Source organism: Gasterosteus aculeatus, chromosome 8 (genome assembly GCF_964276395.1).
Source record: "Gasterosteus aculeatus chromosome 8, fGasAcu3.hap1.1, whole genome shotgun sequence".
NCBI lineage: Eukaryota > Metazoa > Chordata > Actinopteri > Perciformes > Gasterosteidae > Gasterosteus > Gasterosteus aculeatus.
Genome location: NC_135695.1, coordinates 3,088,734 through 3,108,120, shown reverse-complemented (window position 1 = coordinate 3,108,120; position 19,387 = coordinate 3,088,734). Strand labels below are relative to the sequence as shown.

Genomic DNA, 19,387 nt, shown 5'->3' with positions numbered 1-19,387 from the left:
AGAAGTATCGCAGTGGGACTTTAAAATGTTTTGCCGGCTAGTTTGCTTTGACCGCCGTGTTGTGTTCATATTTAATATTTGCCGCGTTCGTCACTCTGCTGAGCATTCACACGCTTTGAATCATTACATGGTGTTTGTTCGCTGAAGAAAACGTGGGGGTGTAACTTGTGTATACCAGTTATTTCCTGCAATATTCCAAAATCCAATTAAAAAATAGAACTGTTTTGCAGAGGTAACCTGTTAACTACCACCAAACATGATACATCATATATTTTTAAGGAATTCTTGGACTATAACACATTACATTTAAGAAAGTGTCATTTAAAATACAAGAACTAAAGAAGGTTTTAGTATTTAGAACTGTGTCCCATGATGTCAGAGGTTTGTAAGTGTGCAGCAAACGTCCGACCGCTCTACAGTAGCTTTGTTATCTTCATTACCTTCAACCCCCCTGACGCTCTCTGCAGCGTAATTGGCAGTGAGCTGCAGGCTGTTGGCGGCGGCCCCCCTGGGGGCCGAGACTCCTACGTTCCCAGCACACGGATCGCGGTGAACCGAGCTGATACAATGTGCGTCGTTTAAAGATACTGAATCCACAGAAAACAGCGCGAGAGACGTTTATTAACCCTCTGAGGATCTTTCTTTTACAATTTCACCTGCATTGCTTTACATCTAGTTAACAGATGGGATTCATTTCTTTTAAAGTTTACAGTGTGTTTCTGTGAATCCAGTGAGGTTTAAAGAGAGACCCCTGATGTTTTTAGATTTGATTAGAATTAATCTGCAGAGAGGAAACTCGTTTGCTCCCAAAACCAGTCCACAGACACAAAGGACGTGACAACAAGAAAAGAAAAAATGCTGCATACAGTGCATCCGGAAAGTATTCACAGCGCTTCACTTTTCCCACATTTTGTTATGTTACAGCCTTATTCCAAAATGGATTAAATTCATTATTTTCCTCAACATTCTAAACACAACAACCCATAATGACAAAGTGAAAAATGTTTTTTGCAAATTTTTGCAAATCTGTTAAAAATAAAGAACAAAAACATTACATGTACATAAGTATTCACAGCCTTTGCCGTGACACTCAAAATGGAGCTCAGGTGCCTCCTGTTTCCACTGATCATCCTTCAGATGTTTCTACAACTTGATTGGAGTCCACTTGTGCTAAATTCAGTTGATTGGACATGATTGAGAAAAGCACACACCTGTCTGTATAAGGTATCTCAGTTGACAGTGGAAATCAGAGCATAAACCAAGCCATGAAGTCCAAGGAATTATCTGTAGACCTCCGAGACAGCATTGTATCGAGGCAGAATTGTATCTGGCGAAGGGTACAGAAAGATTTCTGCAGCATTGAAAGTCCCAATGAGCACAGTGGCCTCCATCATCCGGGAATGGAAGAAGTTTGGAACCACCAGGACTCTTCTTAGAGTTGGCCGTCCAGCCAGACTGCACGATCGGGGGAGAAGGGCCTTCGTCAGGGAGGTGACCAGGAACCCGATGGTCACTCTGACAGCGCTCCAGCGTTGTTCTATGAAGAGAGGAGAACCTTCCAGAAGGACAACCATCTCTGCAGCACTCCACAAATCAGGCCTGTTTGGTAGAGTGGCCAGACGGAAGCCACTCCTCAGTAAAAAGCACATGACAGCCCGCCTGAAGGACTCTCAGACCATGAGAAACTAAATTCTCTGGTCTGATGAAACAAAGATTGAGCTCTTTGGCCTGAATGCCAAGTTACATGTCTGGAGGAAACCAGGCACTGGTCATCACCTGGCCAATACCATCCCTACAGTGAAGCATGGTGGAGGCAGCATCATGCTGTGGGGATGTTTTTCAGCGGGAGGAACTGGGAGACGAGTCAGGATTGAAGGAAAGATGAATGCAGCAATGTACAGCGACATCCTCGATGAAAACATGCTCCAAAGCGCTCTGGACCTCAGACTGGGGCGACGTTCATCTTCCAACAGGACAACGACCCGAAGCACACAGCCAAGATAACAAAGGAGTGGCTTCGGCACAACTCTGAATGTCCTTGAGTGGCCCAGCCAGAGCCCTGACTTGAACCCGATTGAACATCCCTGGAGAGATCTGAAAATGGCTGTGCACCGACTCTCCCCATCCAACCTGATGGAACTTGAGAGGTTCTGCAAAGAAGAATTGGAGAAACTGCCCAGAAATAGGTGTGCCACGCTTGTGGAATCATACCCAAGAAGACTTGAGGCTGTAATTGCTGCCAAAGGTGCTTCAACAAAGTATTGAGCAAAGGTTGTGAATACTTATGTACATGTGAGGTTTTCGTTCCATTTTTTTTTTTTGTTGAGGAAAATAATGAATTTAATCCATTTTGGAATAAGGCTGTAACATAACAAAATGTGGAAAAAGTGAAGCGCTGTGAATACTTTCCGGATGTACTGTATGTACATGATTAACAGAAAGACATTCAAATCTGAAAACTATATTTAAAAGGTGTTCACTAAAAATTCTGACTGCTGGGATAAAGGACCTAGCCTAGCTTAGCATTGAGAGAAGCAAGTGTAAGCAAGACGCCAAGACCCATAAGCTTACACAAACTAGCAAACTGACAACGTCTCTGCAAACCCAACATCATTATTAGTTACAGCTCAATGAAAACGCAGTATGAACTGTAATACAGTTGATTAGATGATTTGAAATAGTCTGGTTAAAGATAAAGCTAATTCAGGTCATTTACAGTGGTAGGACAGATCATCAGTGTAAAAACCAATATAGTTCTTTTATAGCCAAGCCTCAGGATTTTTACTTCTAGTTATTATATCAATTCTTAAAAGAATAATCAAAATGGTGTTCATCACCAAGACATTTTTGAAAAATCCCATTGGTCATTCCTGCACCCTTCTTTACCAACCTATTAACCAACCAAGATATAACAAGAAAAGTTTAATTCAAAATTTAAATTGAAGATCATTTTGTACACATGTGCTTAATAAATTGATTTAATGATAACTGTACATGAGAACATTTTCAATTCAGGACTTGTTATAGAACATTTCTACATCGTCGTATTACTTTGGTCTGCATGCTATGAATACCAGCAGCGATGATAAAACAATGTTCCAGTCTTATCTCTTCATTAGAAACCTGCGAGTAGAACTGACTACAGTCGCACCCGCTGCAGGTGAAACTACCGCTCAGGTGGGAGAACCGGTTGTCGTGGAGAAAATTCTCTGAGGGAAACAAAACGGGCTGAAGAGCGGCTGAGCAGAGGAGGGGGAGACCAGACGTCTTGATAAGTCAGGAGGAGAAGAAGGAAAAGACTAAAACCATGGCAGAGCATCCAGCAGCAGCAGGAGGTGGAGGAGGAGGAGGAGACGTCAGCCTGCAGGACGTCCTGACAGGACGAATAGATGGAGCTCAGAGGACGGAGAACGGCTCCAACATGATCCGAGTGTTCGTCAGCTCCACCTTCACCGGTCAGGTCACTGTTTATGTTCACTAATACCACCCATGGCTGTGTCCTTCACAGGTGAGCCCGTTCCAGGGCTTTCTGCTATTGTGCACCACATGTTGTTATTATTATTATTATTATTATAGTTATGGACACCTATGCTTTTCACCGTAGCTTTTCCTGCTTTGATAAAGGTAAAACATCTGCGCTGATGTTGTGGCACCATGCCTCTTAAAACTGTGTGAAAATAAAGGTTTGTACTCGTAAATGTATCAATCTGCGGAGCGGACGAGAACTAACATTTGTACACTTTTGTAGTAGTAGACTGTTGAATGAGACAGAATGAGACATGTACTCATTCTAAAGCTAAAGAGATACAAAAAGGTGATACACTTGGCACAATGTATTTAACTAAAAGACATTTCATGTTTCAAGTAATTATGAGCTACTAGCTTGACATTTTAAGAAAGTATCTTATCAGAAAAGAGCTCATTATTACCATGAGATCTTTTGTAATCAAGACAAGTAAAAGAAATATTTGACATATTTTTGCAAATTTTTATTATGAAGAACAGTATCAAAATCTCTACCTAACGATTTAGCTTGAAGCTTGTTATCTCCTCCGGTCAGATATGAGCAGCGAGAGGAAAGCCCTGCTGGAGAAAGCTTACCCAGAGGTCCTTGCTTTCTGTCGCAGTCTGGGGATGGTGTTTGAGGTCAGTTATGGAATGTAAATATTCAAGCCCGAAGAAGAAATGAACCCAGCAACTGATAATATGATGTATAAAGTGCATGTACTGTGCGTGCGGTACCTGCTCGTTGATCAGCGAGGTCACTTCCTGTTCAGGTGGTGGATCTGTGTTGGGGGATTCGAAGTGACTCTTTCGGAGACCATGAGGTCTGCGAGATCTTCCTGCAGGAGATCAAGAGCTGTCAAAGGATTTCAGCCGGTCCAGCTTTCATTGTGAGTCTCCCTTTTTACACATTTACTGTTACCGTAACATTTTCTGTGGAAAGAAACAAGCTGGATTAGTTTGTTTGAACACTGTGGTTTGATCCAATTCTTTGAAATAAATGGTACCCATTTATTTCCTCTTTTATCATGTGGCTGTAGCTGCTACATCAACACATCCAGTAAATATGTGGAAAATAACCTCACAAGACCTGGAAAAACAAAAAACGCGTAATTGAATTGAAGCCAACATTCTGTCCAATTTAACGGATTTATTCTATGGCTCTTTTTTAAAGAGATGTTTCTATTAGGGTGAAAGTGAAATAGATGCATGTGATACAGGACTATATATTAGCTCATTTTTGCTCTTCTCTTTACTCCGTCTGGCCTCCAAAGGCTTTGCTGGGGAACCGGTACGGCCACCGGACTCTTCCTCGCGTCATACCGGAGAAACAGTTTGAAGTCCTTTTGTCCAAACTCTCCAAAAGTCCCGACGGCGTCAAGCAGCTGAACAAGTGGTTCTTAAAAGACAACAATGCGGTCCCGCCCACTTACATTCTTCAGCCAATCACAACTCACTTCCCCCACTACAGCGACCTCCGACCTGAGAGCGGCTCGCAGCGTGACGAAAACCTCCTCTCTTGGCGCCTCACAGAGACTCAAGTGCTGCAGCTTCTTCGCTCTGCCGCCACAGATGCTGAGGCAGCCGGTGACATCACAGAAGAGCAGAAACAACTCTACTTCACATCAGGTCAGATATGTCGTCCGCGGCGTGTCTTTGTCTCAAAGGTTTTTGTGAAATTTGACGGTGGCTACCTTCTTTTCCGCAGTCACGGCACAAGAGTTTGAGCAGGGTTTGTGGAAGGACAGCAGCGAACAGTCGGCTCTGCTCTTCGTGCGAGAGATTCCCAGCCAGAGAGGGAAGGACGGTCCCAAACGTTTTGCCAAGTACTTGGACCTGAGAGGGGACGGGCTTCTGGACAAAGAGGTTCAGGGACTCCTTGCCTCTCTCAAGTCCCGCCTCTACGCAACGCGGAAGGAGATCCTCAACTTGCACTGCGTGGAGCTCAACAAGGGAAGCATCGACCCCATGCGCAAAGAGCACGCCCAGTACCTGGACGCCATCTGCGAGCAGTTTGTCTCGCAGATGAAGGTCCGCATCGAAGCAGTGGTCAATTCACCGGTGGTGGGCAGGCGGAGAAGGCTCTGGGGGAACATTGAGGAAGAAAGGGAGGAAATCTCCGATTGGGTGGTTGAGGAAGTTCTACGGCACGCCACCATGAGCACCAAGCTGTGCAGAAGTCTTCACGGCAGGGAGGGTCTCCTGGGTAAGCTCTGCTGCGCCATGTGGGAGTCGACCAACGTCCACCACAGCCCGCTGGTGGTGCACGGGGACGCTGGGATGGGGAAGACGGCTCTGCTGTGTAAAGTGGCGCAGGAGATGCGTAGCGTTTTTGAAGCCGGGGTGGTGGTGGTGATCAGGCTGCTGTCCGATCGCCATCCTCAGAGACCCGACATCGATCACGTCCTCCGCGGCGTCTGCTTTCAGATATGTCTGGCTTGTGGTTTGGCTCCACCCTCACACCCGACAGCCAACACGCACCTGGAGTTGCTCCCGTTCTTCTGGGACGTCCTCACCAAGGTTTCCGACCAGGGGGACACTCTGCTCATCATCTTAGATGCTGTGGACCAGCTCTCGGACCAACATCATGCTCATAAACTCCACTGGATGCCCGCCGACCTCCCACCCAACGTCCACCTTATAGTTTCCATGGAAACCAACAGTGAGGTATTTGCTAACATGCGGTTGAAATTGAAGAGTTTGGCTAGTTTCTTTGAAGTGGATCGTTTGTCTCGAGACGAAGGAAAACAGATGATGGAGTCGTACCTGCTAGCTTCTCAGCGAACTTTGACCCCCGCGCAAAGCGACGGCGTGCTGCAGGTCTTCGAGCAGACCGGCAGTCCTCTGCACCTCACACTGATTCTGTCTGCAGCCAAACGCTGGACGTCCTTCACCCTTCTCACGGCAACGCACCTGGGGCCCAACACACAGGAAATGATGTCACGGCTCTTCTTGATGCTGGAGGAGAAACATGGGAAGGAGCTGGTGGGCGGGGCTTTAGGGTACATCACTCTGGCAAGGTGAGGAGGTCCCTTGTGTAACCAGGCAGCCACCTCCGGCTTCGAAATGGCAAATCCATGCAGAAGTACCTTAAACCTGCATTTTTATCAATGTCCACGAGGGTCATAAAAATAAGTCAGATCTGATAGAAGTCTATGACAGGATGCTTCCACGTCTCAATGAACCTTGTAAACATAAATTGATGGTGTCAATTGCTAGTTTCAAGTATTCTTCATCACAGCGTGATGTTCATTTAGTAAATTATGTTCCAGTAGGATGGACCTCAAGTCGCTACCATGGTGCTGTCCTTCTTTTTGTCTTTCAAAGTTAACCCTTTCGCAGTGTTTTCGCTTCATCCAAAACATTTTTTAAACATTTTATTTGAATTATTAAAGTCATTCGTTATTATAATATTACGTTTTTTACTGAATGTCACATTCAGTGTTGTATTTAACTGAATTTAAAAACAAAGATTGGCAAACGGGAGGCTTTAGGACAGCAGTCCACTGGGTTACTTCCACTTAAATACAGTCTATAGACAGTAAGTGGTGGTAATGTATGCTAGTGCTAGTTAGCAACCTTTCCACAACGCTACACTTCTTTATTTGTGTAGGGCTTGTTAAAAAGTACAGGTTTATTTGTAGAGCAAAGTATTCAGCAGGAATGTAGTTCTTTTGATAGAACGGTGATGCTACTTCTTCGTGGTGAGAACTAATAACTTTCTGCAAACAAAGAGTGCTCAATCCTCAAGCTAAAGTGAGTCCACTTTGTCCAGAATAATAATATTTCGATTATTATATTATCAGAGTAACATCCTTGAAAAGAAGTAATCTACATTATGTATCTGAATAAAACCTGAAAATATCTAAAATAATTAGCAACAAGGGGTTGTTGGAACACTATAATTTATACATTTAAAATGGTGCTTGTTTCTCTATGTAACTTTTGTAAAAAAGACAAAATGATTCAAGTTGAAAAAGCCTTAATATTAGTTATTGTTTGACTGAATCGTGAAGCCACAAGTGTTCGTACTAAAAGATAACAAAAGCGATGATGTAACTATTTAACATGAAATTATCCACAAGGTGGAACATTTCAAGGCTCAACAACAAAAACAACCCCATCTTCTGACTCCTCAGGGGAGGTTTGCTGGAGGCTGAACTGCGTGACCTCATGTCCCTGGATGATGACATCGTGTGTGAGGTGTACAGGTACTCCCTTCCTCCGTCCCCCTCGTTGATCCGGCTGCCTCCTCTCCTCTGGGCTCGTCTCAGACGGGACCTCCAGGATCAGCTGGAAGAGCGCTGGACAAGCGGAGTCGCCACCATTGCCTTCAACAACCGGTAAAGAAAAAGCACAAATTATATATTTATATTAGTTAACGCGTTACTATTACATTTTAATAGTTTCCCACCACTAATTTGGGTGATATTAAAAACTAAATGGAGTATATTTATGTATCTGTATACCAAAATAAATGATCACACAGGTCAAAAATAAGATGTGGGAGAAATGTGTGTGTGTTTGTGTGTGTAGACATCTGTGCGAGGCAGTTTCAGCTCGGTATCTGACGTCACAGCGTCGCGGGCAGAAACTCAAGATCCTGGCGGAGTACTTCCTGGGTCGGTGGTCGGGTAAACTTAAGCCGGTTGCTCTGCCGGGCCTCTCGCTGCTGCTATCTGACAGAAAGGTACAGAGTACACAGCACCGAGCAAGTAGCCACCGGTTCTGGAGAGTGAAGCCGCTGCAAAAGTGTCTTGAATGTGCTTGTTTGTAATCGCCATCAGAGACCCATAAACAAGACAGATGGTCTTTGAGAAAATGATTTATTCCCTCAGTGAACCTTGTAAACAGATTTATGGTCTCAATCTCTAGTTTAAAGTATTCTTCAACACTGCATCATTTTTATTTGATAAATGATATTCCCTTTAGAGTCAAATACACCTTGAAGCAATGTGTCCATAGTAGAGGCTTCCAAACGTGATAGTATTCACAGGACCTGACACACCTGTCCTTCAGCTGCATTACTGGACACCTGTCTGTTGGTGCTGTATTCTGATTAGCTGTATGGTGTGAATTACTACAAAGGTCCCGCCTCAACCCTTGTGGTTTGCTCCAGGATTGGCCAACATCAGGAAACTTGAGGAGCTGCCCCATCACCTGCTGCATGCTGGTCTGTGGGAGGAGCTGCGACAGGAAGTCATTGGTAAGATTTAGGAAGATGTGCAGTTTCTGAAATGCTCGAAGCAGAACCTCTGGTACCGACAAACACGTGCAAAGGCACTTAACTCCCCTTTCTTTCCTGTTTTGATACTTGGGTTGAACTTCAGCAGATCCCCACCGGCTTCTGTGGATGGTGGTTCTATCTGATGGTGGTTGTGCAGGACGCCTGGCTTACTACTCACAATATTTCATTTCTGTCATAGGAGTTGAATGTATTACACATCTTTTACATTGCTCATTCTGTACACATTGTAGTCTGTCCATCCCGGGAGTGGGATCCCTCCTCTGACGTTCTCCCTAAGGTTTCTTCCCTTTTTTCCCCATGGAAGGGTTTTCCATTTTTTGGACTGTGTGAGGCTTTTCGGAACAGAAGATGTCACATGTGTACCGACTGTAAAGCCCCCTGAGGCAAATTAGTCATTTGTGATTTTGGGCTATACAAAATAAAATGAATTGAATTGAGATGTATTGTCTCGCACATGTCTACATTTCCAAAAGCTACCACGTGATTGGTTGATTTAATGTCAGTGTTAGTTATATTTAAAGAATCCCTTTTCAGTCACTGCTATGATAAAATGTTTTGATTTTTGATATTTTATTTATCATTTATTTTACAGAATTGGTTTGTTTTCTTCTTAATTTAAATTTTATGTATTCATTTATTTTCATTTAAGTCCTAAAATAGAATAGATTTGAAAGTGTTTTGAATAATGTAGAAATGAATATTAAAAAAATGTTTTGTCTTTTATTATTTCAAGTTTGAGTATTGTTTCTAAAATGTGTTGTTTAGTTAAGTTTATACAAACCAGTTCAGTCAATCGATCAATTATAATGAAACAGCGCTACTGTTTTCCAGGCAGTGCTGAGTGGCTGTACTGTAAGATGAGGGTGTGCGGGGTGTCCAGTGTGATCCGGGACCTGGACCAGTGCTCTCAGTACATGGACTGCACTGAGACCCGACTCATCCGAGACACCCTGGTCCTGATCAAATCCAGTTTGGACTTCCTGGACGGTCACATGGGTCAGTTATCCTGTCTCACTGTGTTAATATACAATGTGTCCTCTAGAATTTAGCTTTTTGGACCCAAAAGGTTTTCTAAACCAAAAAGGGTGACTTTCGGAAGGAGCAAGTTAAACAATAAGGTAATGAAGGGTTTTTATGATACAAACACAGTCATTGTTTTTTTCTCTCTGGCTCTAGAACCGTTCCTCTTTTACGCTGAGCTGCTGGCCAGACTCTTCTCCTTGGCGAGGCCTTTCTCCTCTGTGATTGGTCAGCTGTGTAGTCAATGTGAGGAGAGCCTACTGATGTGTCCCGAGCCCGTCCTCATTCCTAAGTGCAGTTTCCTGCAGCAGCCAGGGGGGGCGCTACAACACACTCTGACTGGACTGCTGGGAGGTCAGAAATATTGAGTTGTTTATCTAAGTCAACTTAGATAAAGCAGAGCTGGATTTTTGGACGTTTTCATATCAAATTAAAAATACTTTTTTTAATTTTAACGTCAAAAATTATTAGAATCAATCGTATGTAGAATTGTAGATTAAAGTTTCCAACCACTGTCTGTTTACTTCAATACAAAAACTATACTAGTTGATGAGTGATACTTTTTCAATGGATATATATTTATTCTTTTTCCTTCATATTTATATCATTATGGTTTGCATTATAATTAAATTGATAGAACATAATTAAACAACTTTGGTCAGAAGAAACATCAAAGTGAGTAAGGTGGAACATGTGTAGCATCACAGGTTCTACATGTAATGACATGTGTCATTGTGTCTTCAGGTGTGCTCTGTGTACACGTCAGTGTGGAGGCGGGGCTTCTGGTTGCAGGCTCAGAAGATGGGACGGTGGCGGTCTGGAGCCTCGCTGACCAGAGGCTCGTACACTCACTGCTGGGACACACCGGTCAGTCTGCGTTTATTAAAGAATATCATGTATCAAATAATGCTACCGGTGACGACAATAATCTGCGTAGGTGCAGTTCTGTCCGTCAAAGTGGTTGGCATCGCCGCCCACTGCTTCTCATTGGCTGCTGACGGTTCTCTGAGGAGGTGGAGCCTGATAGACGGCCAACAGCAGCTGTGCATCCAGGAGGCGGTGCCAGTTGACTCCACCCCTTCCTCAGTATTCCTCCACCTGTCTGAAGAGCTGATCTGTGTTTACACCAGGACACAGGTACTACCTGTTACTACTGCAAGTACTAACGGTACAACATATACACTCGACTCCAGGCTAGTACTGATATTCAAGTAGCTGTGGGGAACTTTTAACTGGGTCTGAAATGCATCTATATAATCAAGTTAAGGAAACACGACTACCGTTGAGATGTAGACTGAGATGTGGACTGTAGAGTCTACGGAGACATTCTTAAAGCTTGCTGAGTGACTGACTCTCAAGACATCTGATTGGTACACTGAAACACGGCAATATCAACACTAAATGACATCTAGCTGTATGGCTGCTTTATTATCCACTGCAGTTACTGTCACTACTATTACAGCTACAGCTACTAGGTCTACTTCTTTTACCACAGCTGACATTGATCTGCCAGTGGGCAGCTTTGGGTCTAGAGGGTCTCGTTGTTGTTGCTGCTGCAGGTGAAGATGTGGAAGCCGACCGGAGCTGAGCTCCTCCTCCTCAGCAGCAGTGACGATGAGGATGACGGCTCGATGGTTCTGGGAGTTTTGGGCGCAGCGGTGGTTCGTCTTGGTGACTCTGGTCTGGTCAGAATCTCCCACCCTGTTAATGAGAGTCAAACTGTTGAGACTCAGCCGGACTCAAGCCCACAGAGAAGTTTAACTCCTGTGAAATCTGTTACATTACCCAAACGTGGGAAGGTGTTTGTGGTTTCTAAAGAAGGATTTCTTCATCAGGTATATATTTCATTAATTGCTTTATTTTTATGTAAAAATATCGTTTTACAATAGTTTGGTCCTTAACATCCATAAAAATGCATATCTTGTATTGAATTCCCTAATTGAAAAACATGTTTTTACGATGGCATATTTTAGAATATTATAAAACGGTTTAGAGTATTTTTTTTTTTTGTGCTCCAGCTTCACAAATGGAATTTAATGGAAAAACGAATACTTCATAATTTAAATAAGCCAGTTGCACAAGATGAGCTCTACCAGTACTACAACAGTAAAATAAAGTATTTTCAATAATGCATAAGTAATAATACGTTTATAATGTTATAACAGTCACAGGGTTTATTTTAATACTTTAAATTGATTATTTACAACCTTAAATAAGGTATGTTTACTTGTAAGAGTCATTTTACATTGTGGGAATAGTACTTTGGCTGAAGTAAACAATCAGAACACTTTCTCAACTGCTGTTTGTAGGTCACATCCAAAACTACCCTGTAAGGGAAAGCCAATCCAAACAGATTAACTTTATATTCAATAGAGAAAAAAAAAACACCAGTCATTTTTAATCTGCTGTACACAATAAAAACTGATTATGACGATGTCTGCCGTCCTGCTCGCAGATTTCCACAACGGAGAAGCAGACAGCCGTCCCGTTTCCTCTGGTTCCCTCTTTGCTTTCTGTCACTGAAGATGAAAAAATACTAATAGCAGGTCTGACTGTATTATTGAAAGCGGGTCAATGTTTCTTAAACTATTAAAAAAATTGTTTGTGTAGTTGATTAATCCATGTTCATAATAAATAATACAGGATTTATTCATAAAATGATTTCATAAAAACCTTACTCCGCATGTTACTTTGCGTTGAAAGTGAAATGTGCATGTGATCACAGTGAGAAAGAAAAGGTTCTTGTGGTCCAGCCGATCACTGTTTGTGTCTTCTGCAGGAAGTGAGCGGACTCTGAGTCTCTTTAACATCAACCGAGACTCTGTGGACAGGTTCCTCGACCTCCAACACGACGACAACGTTTTGTCCGGCTGTGTGTCTTCGGACTGCCGACTGCTCGTCTCGGGAGCTGCTGACCAACTCATACGAGTAACGGACTAAGATAAAATGCATGTAAATGGTAGAGTAGAGATGTGATGTGCTAGCAACTGCTTCAAAATAAAAGCTCTCCTGTAGCTTCACAGCAAAAGATTGTGCTCATAGTAGAATCCTTCTTGTAGTCTTGCAGTAGGATATTGTCCAAATGCTTGGCAGTAAACACTTACAGTTGGAATACATCATAATATATTTTACTACTGTAATATTACAGTAATATTCTGCATAAACCTTTTCTGTCAGATCTGGTCGGTGACCACTGGTGCGTTGTTGGACACTCTGTGTGGTTCAGACGCCCCCGTCACTTCTGTTGTGCTTTATTACGGCTTCGTGGTGTCAGCCTCGACGGCAGCTGCCGGCGTCCATCTGTGGAATCTGAAGTACGACACCGACCACAAGCCCGTCGCCCACATCCCTGCTGGCTGCGCCCACGTCGTTGTCGCCAAAGATTCAGACCGAGTTTTTTACGTCCGGCAGCAGAACCAAACGGAGGTCATCAGCTGGAACAACAACACAGGTCACTTCTGATACAAAGTTAGAGCGCAGACAAAGAGACGGGCATTGTGGGAATCCAGTTGGAGTTCTGAAAGCACCTTGGAGGCTCGTAACCCTCCTCTCGGGTCTCCCTACAGGGTGTCTATCGGAGCGATTGGCGGTCTCTGCCGAGGTCTGCTGTCTGGAGTTGGCTCAAAACAAACGGCTGCTGTTCTGCGGCCTGAACACCGGCACCGTCCTCATCTACCCCTTGGCCCTGCCCCAGGAGACGCTGTGCCTCCCCCCTCCGGAGAGCCTCTCCAGGGTGCTCTGCCTGGCCGTCAGCTCCCAGGAGAAGCACATGGCCGTGGCCTACGAGGACTCCATTTGCTTGTTCGAGATCACCACCAGGGACAGCTTCCCCGCGGTGGAGGGACCCTTGCAGCGGCTCCCCCTGTCGCTCCTCCACGCCCCACTGTCCTCCATGGCCCTGCTGTCCGACCGCAGGCTGCTGTACGGGACGAGCTGCGGGGAAGTCCGGTTCCACGACTTCTGCAACGGCAGCAGCTCGGATCTGGAGGCTCATCGCGGCCGAGTCACTTGCGTGACGGTCAGTAACTGGGGGACCCGAGCACTGGTGGGCTCCGAGGACGCCGTCCTGAGGCTGTGGAGCCTGAGCCCACTGGTCCTGGACCACACCATGGAGTACAAGGTGGATGTTTTCCCCACTCGATACTTTACATTTCTTTACATACATATACATACCGGTATATAAAAATGTGTATACATGTGTCCAAACGTTTGACTGTAACGGTGTATATATACTTAATGGTTGGTAATATTCCACAGTAGATTAATTTATATTTCATCATTAAGTTTCAGCAAGCAGGCCTGCTTCACAGATGAGGTTATAGTAGTATTTTGTACATTAATAGTTAACTATTATTTATCTTTAAATGAGATGACGTTATTATTCCACAAAATGACAATGTACCAACGTTGCTGATCAGGGTTTCTTCTTCGAGGGCGTCCTCTCCGCTGCTTTCTCTGAGAGCGATCAGTTCGTCTTCACTGGATCTCAGGACCGAACGGTCAAAGTCTGGGATGTCGCTACGGGTACGTTCTGGTCTACCGAGGCAGCGTTCCCAACTTTTCAACTATTTCTATTTCAACAGAAAGGTTTTCCACTACTGAGCCCAGAGGCTTTTCTCAAGAAAAAAATACACTTTATGCGATAAGACATTCAAATCGTTATCTTGAGAAAACAAAAGGCAGTTTATTACCTGTTATCACCAGAGATCATAAGCAAAAGTGATGTTGGTCCAATTAGCTGATACCAAAATAAGGTAATAAATATGATTAAGAATATTAATTAATGAAGTATGAGTATGGCACTTTTCCTTTGGATTATTTCCATATTGATGCATTCAAAATACTTCCCATCAGGAGACCTGCTGTACGTCCAATACGTCTACTCCCCCGTCGTCAGGATGGTGACGGTCAGGAGCGGCTTCGTGGCGTTGTCTCAGCAAGGCTGCGTCATCAGGGAGGAGTTTCGCTGCCCGGAGCACGTCAGTCCGGATTACAACCCTCTGAGGAACGTCAAGGCCCGGTACCGGATCACCTCCCGGGAGAAGACCGGCCAGCCGGTCCAGCAGAGGCCCGGATCCGACCTGGAGCACTACAACCCGGCCCTGTTCAACCTGGACCTCGTGGGCCGGCTGAGAGAGAAACCCTCGTCGGCCTGCCTCATCCTGTAGAACGCCGGGGCCAAACTCCAGGGGCCTGCAGGCTCTCGGGAGTTTTCAAAAGACAACGAGTGAAAATGTTTATAGTGAAGTTGTAACCAGTTAGTGAACATGAATAATATACATAAATGAATCATGAATGTTTAGATATAGAACATGTATTTTATAACAATGTGTTAAAATGCATTCATTAGTTTTTCTGGTCATGTACACGCTTACACAATTTAGCACTATTTTGTTAAAAATATAAGTATAGCTGTAGTGAGTGCAGAACAGAGATGGACACAGGAGCTGCTGCAGTGGAACCGACAGTGACCCCACCTGCTGTCCTCCATGAAGACAACAGGCGGTGAGTGTTGTTGTGTTGATCATTAGTGATGATCACCGCTGATGTTGGTTTGTGACACTACGGCCGCACATCCCGCTGCAACACATGGAGAAACTACGGAGGAGCCCTATGAACTATGATGTGAATGTATCTGTTACGAGGAATGTTCATGTTAGCATGTCCAGCTAGCAAATTAGTTTCTAAGATACCTAACTAGCTAATAATGGAAAATCCAAAACAAGGCTTCAGTCAAACTCCATGAAGAAGCAAATAATTATCCAAAGGATAAAAGCCCCCAGTCTTATTTTGGGTATAATTCAGATGGATGATTTAATTCAAAAAATCTCTGACCGATTGGTAATAATAAAGCAGAAAAAGCTCTTTGTAGTAAATGTCGGGAAGGTAATTGTTCGGTTACACTTTGGCTTTTGGTATCAGAAAATGATCATAGACAGTTTAATAAATTTATATCTAATCATTTGCTAGTATTTAGACAATATTATTTTTGTGCAGTCCACTCTGCAGGTTTTAACCCTTCATCAAACCACAAGAACAGCAGCAGTGTGACAGACAGCTGGTCCACCTGAGAGCAAACACAAACACGACTGGGCCATAAACACGGAGGCAAAGTCTGTAGTTTGAGTTAACCATTTACAGGACGAATGAAGCAGCGACCCACTCTGCTGTTGGTTTCACAAGTTTTAACTCAACGTCTGAGGCGTCTGCTTATTCCCTCCTGTGGTACTTTACCTTTTTGTTTCCATCAGAGCGAGAGGCAGCGATGGGAAAACTCTACGCTGCGGTTTCCTGTTTGTTGCTGAGCGCGGCAGCGGTGGCGGCCCAGGGAGGTACGAGCTGTTTCAACTGTGCTGACAACAAATAATAGTTATACTTCTCACAGTAGGTCATTGATTCTATGAAACATGTTTATTAACTCTTGTCTCTGTAAAATGTCACAGATCAGTATTCAAAAATTGTCCAAAACCCAAATAAATATATATATATATATTTTTTTTTTATATATCAATTTACTATCAGCTATGAAGTACTCAGAACTCGCAGGAGACTCAATGCTACAGTGTCTAAATAATCCTTTACAATCAAAAGTCTGGAATCCAAAATAATATTAGAAAAAGAACAAAGGTTTTACCACCAAATTATACTTAAAGTACCAAAAGTCAAAATACTTGTAATGCACAATGGTATATCAAACTATATTTCTGATTGTATTTATTGATGCATTAGTGTGTTCATCACTTCAATGTTGCAGCTGCAACAGTAAAGTAAAAGTACCTTAAAATAGTACTTCAGTAAATATACTTTTACTTTTTCAATGATAGTGTGTCTAAGCTTTTGACTCAAACGTATAACTAATAAACATTTAATTGTTTTTTTTCATGTTGCAAGAACTAAATCAAAGAACCGATGATGGAGATGTGAGTTGTTTGACGTTGATAAAGTTACCCATTTAAGTCCATTTACCAAATCATTGTTTTAGTTCAAGAATAATACAATTACTTTAAGTTTTCAACTTTTCTCTGCTTTGTTTCAGTGGAAAGTGAATCTCGTTCAATTTAAATGTTTTTGGGGGATTTATTGAAAAATCAATTGGTGATAAGAATATGTGTTCAAGGAAGCACCTTTATAATCCTGTTAATACCATTAACCATTGCGGTTATGAAAAAGAGACACACCTTGTGAAATACATTCCAGCTCTCTAATTGAATCCCATGTTTAAGGGAGTATTTCTATTTCCCTGCATGTCACAGGGTATCAGACTTTTTTCTAATTTTTAGTGTTGGGGTCACAGGGACGTGCACCTTGAAGCAGGCATTTGAATAAAACCACATTTAGGAGTTTGAACGACCTCTGACCTGTGTGTCTGTGTCGCAGCTCAGGCTAAGATGCAGGAGCGCGCGCTGCCTCAGTGGCTCACCGGGATCATCGCCGTCTCCGGCTTCCTCTTCCTCGCCTTTGTCGGCTTCCTGGTGAAGAAGGCCTGGTGTGAGGAGCCACGGAGGTCATGCAACGTTATGTTTTGTGCATTCATCATTTGTACAATAGAGTGAATTAGACACATTGCTGAGTACATATAACTTGTTTTAATTAAATATAAAATCCACAATTACAATAAATACATTTACTATTTTAAATAAGCCATACCTGTGTTTTGATGGTTTGGTAAGCTGGGTTTAAAAAGGAGTAATTGGTACTTACAATCATCTTTATATTACTAAACTACTAAACCTCCAAAATTTGGAGTTTGCAAGTTTCCATTTACATACAAAACTTTCGAAAGTCAATTAACCAAATATTTATTTAAAAATATGCTTTCATTGGTACACAGTAAATTAAACCACAGCCATTTGTTGAGCTAAAGCCCAAATCCTCCGTTTTCAATCCCATTAAACTGGCAAAATAATGTAGTACATAGTATGAAGACTATTGAGAATTCTAGGTTTGTTCTCAAAATCTTGACTTTCTGATACTTAGGTAAACATATTTTGAATAAAAAAAAGTCTTAATTAAGTTTGTTTGCCAGCAGGGAGGAGGTCACCGTGGAGTTGGTGGGAGAAGATGAATTTGTAAACAAAAATATCTATGAGAGCAGTCCTGGCACGGTCAGGTAAGAAAACTAAACTTAATATAACAAAATACTTTATAGTCTCTCTCTCAAATGGGATGATCTGATAGAATATGATTCATTTCTGTTGAATAAACTAGATAACAGGATATTTAGAACTTCAAATCCAACATGCAGAAATATTAATCAAAACAATTCATATATGTAAGTATACATTTTAGTTTATACTCTTTTTGGTGTCAGGTGGAAATGTTTCAGTTTTTGTTGAAGGGCACTCTTGAACATTCTGGCTTTGAGATGAAAATCTTCATTTTCGGATTGTTCACTGACTAAAAGAAAGATATGTAAGTAACGTGCATGTGTCATTAGGGTGAAGACCGTGGTGGGAGAGACAGAAAACACCTATGAGAGCACTCTGGACATGGTCCGGTAGGAAAACGCACAAACGTTTCTGCTGCAGTAACTCAGTACTTCTTCCAACACTGATAAATACGTTTTGTTTGTTCATCAGGAGCAAAGACGACATGAATGCTTACGACAACCTGGTGATGGACGGCACTGAAGACAAAGTTACCTCCATGTGACCGTCCCGCAGTGATCCTGTTGTCTGAACATCGTCCCCACAGACTCAGGACAAAATTCTTTTCTATGGAACAAAAATCCCATTTAATGATGTTTTTCTTGATGAATGTCGTCTTAGTTTTGTCGTATCTGTTCTCTCTGGTGGGTGAAGCTGGGAATCAGAATTTATTATTTTTTTTATTCAACTTATATCAGTAAGCATAAAATGCGTCATTATAAAACTGTCTATCCTGTGATCTGATGAATAAGTTATCGTTCCTTACAAACTGCTGTGTGGGTTCTTGTTACTGATCAATGAAAGAATGACTTGTGATTAATAATTACACTCTGCCGGAACTCGCCCATTTTTACAAAAAATGTTAGTTCAGGTGTCTGTAATAGCAGTCGTAGCGCCTCCTTGACGGTTCATTGAGTTGACCCCTGATCACCAGATTATAATTAATATATAAAAGACTCCAGCAAAGTGTATTGTACTCTCTTTACATTTGAATAAAACAGAAGGTTTTTGCCAAATCAAACATAGTGGACATCAGAGCAGATAGAAGAATAATCGTCAACATTTCTCCCACCGGCCGTCATCACATCACAGTTAACATCGGTTAGATGTTTGGGGGCATCGGGTGACAGACTGATGGGTCTGGAGATTCTTTTTGAACACTTTAATCATTTGTTGTTTATTTTGTGCAAGGTCTGCAGTTTCTGCTCTTTCTTCAAAATGTAATCTCTGAACACGTCAGAGCCCGACTGCACAGTAATCTAGATCAGATGTGTCTGTAAATGACATCTGATCTGCGAGAGTAAATGTCAGCAGACGGTTTGACTTGTCGGCCATTGTCGGAGTTTTTTCAGCATAAGGCGCTGACAGATGTTCTGTAAAACATCCCAAATACCAAGAGGACCCCAGGAAACATTTTTTTTCAAAACTTATCAGAAATGTCAGATTTTCTTTATGCAATAACCATTCG

General features: G+C 42.7%; 2 protein-coding genes and 1 long non-coding RNA gene across 5 annotated transcripts; 2 read left to right on the top strand and 1 right to left on the bottom strand.

Moving 5' to 3' along the window:
• The first annotated feature begins 3,257 nt into the window (after window positions 1–3,257).
• Window positions 3,258–15,277, top strand: nwd1 (NACHT and WD repeat domain containing 1). The gene is made up of 19 exons (XM_040183936.2): window positions 3,258–3,455; window positions 4,061–4,146; window positions 4,278–4,394; window positions 4,779–5,133; window positions 5,213–6,524; window positions 7,644–7,847; window positions 8,041–8,194; window positions 8,593–8,710; window positions 9,584–9,748; window positions 9,929–10,126; window positions 10,517–10,639; window positions 10,710–10,909; window positions 11,332–11,607; window positions 12,228–12,318; window positions 12,552–12,700; window positions 12,950–13,223; window positions 13,339–13,892; window positions 14,191–14,296; window positions 14,627–15,277. Exons 1-19 carry the CDS (start codon window positions 3,308–3,310, stop codon window positions 14,938–14,940), a joined length of 4,944 nt encoding a protein of 1,647 aa, XP_040039870.2. The 5' UTR covers window positions 3,258–3,307; the 3' UTR covers window positions 14,941–15,277.
• On the bottom strand, window positions 12,397–14,343 carry LOC144411413 (uncharacterized). The gene is made up of 3 exons (XR_013468572.1): window positions 14,175–14,343; window positions 13,300–13,868; window positions 12,397–13,206 (listed from the first exon to the last, which is right to left on the bottom strand). It is a non-coding gene; the product is annotated as an uncharacterized LOC144411413 (long non-coding RNA).
• LOC120823711 (uncharacterized) lies at window positions 15,221–18,888 on the top strand. Of its 3 annotated transcripts, XM_078108010.1 has the most exons (6): window positions 15,610–16,104; window positions 16,664–16,692; window positions 17,155–17,276; window positions 17,802–17,882; window positions 18,210–18,269; window positions 18,352–18,888. In XM_078108010.1, the coding sequence occupies exons 1-6, from the start codon at window positions 16,038–16,040 to the stop codon at window positions 18,422–18,424; spliced, it is 432 nt and encodes a 143-aa protein (XP_077964136.1). In that variant the 5' UTR covers window positions 15,610–16,037; the 3' UTR covers window positions 18,425–18,888. The 3 variants fall into 3 exon arrangements, with proteins under 3 accessions (XP_077964137.1, XP_077964136.1, XP_077964138.1); XM_078108011.1 differs by lacking the exon at window positions 16,664–16,692 and having other exon boundaries at window positions 15,221–16,104; window positions 17,150–17,276; window positions 18,352–18,688; XM_078108012.1 differs by lacking the exon at window positions 16,664–16,692 and having other exon boundaries at window positions 15,951–16,104.
• Window positions 18,889–19,387: the final 499 nt, after the last annotated feature.

Coding starts and splice junctions, on each gene's coding strand:
- nwd1 (XM_040183936.2), top strand. CDS start 3,308: ATGGCAGAGCATCCAGCAGCAGCAGGAGGTGGAGGAGGAGGAGGAGAC. Junction 5,134..5,212: donor ACAACTCTACTTCACATCAG/GTCAGATATGTC, acceptor TCTTTTCCGCAG/TCACGGCACAAGAGTTTGAG. Junction 12,701..12,949: donor CTGCTGACCAACTCATACGA/GTAACGGACTAA, acceptor CTTTTCTGTCAG/ATCTGGTCGGTGACCACTGG.
- LOC120823711 (XM_078108010.1), top strand. CDS start 16,038: ATGGGAAAACTCTACGCTGCGGTTTCCTGTTTGTTGCTGAGCGCGGCA. Junction 17,883..18,209: donor AGCAGTCCTGGCACGGTCAG/GTAAGAAAACTA, acceptor ATGTGTCATTAG/GGTGAAGACCGTGGTGGGAG. Junction 18,270..18,351: donor AGCACTCTGGACATGGTCCG/GTAGGAAAACGC, acceptor TTTGTTCATCAG/GAGCAAAGACGACATGAATG.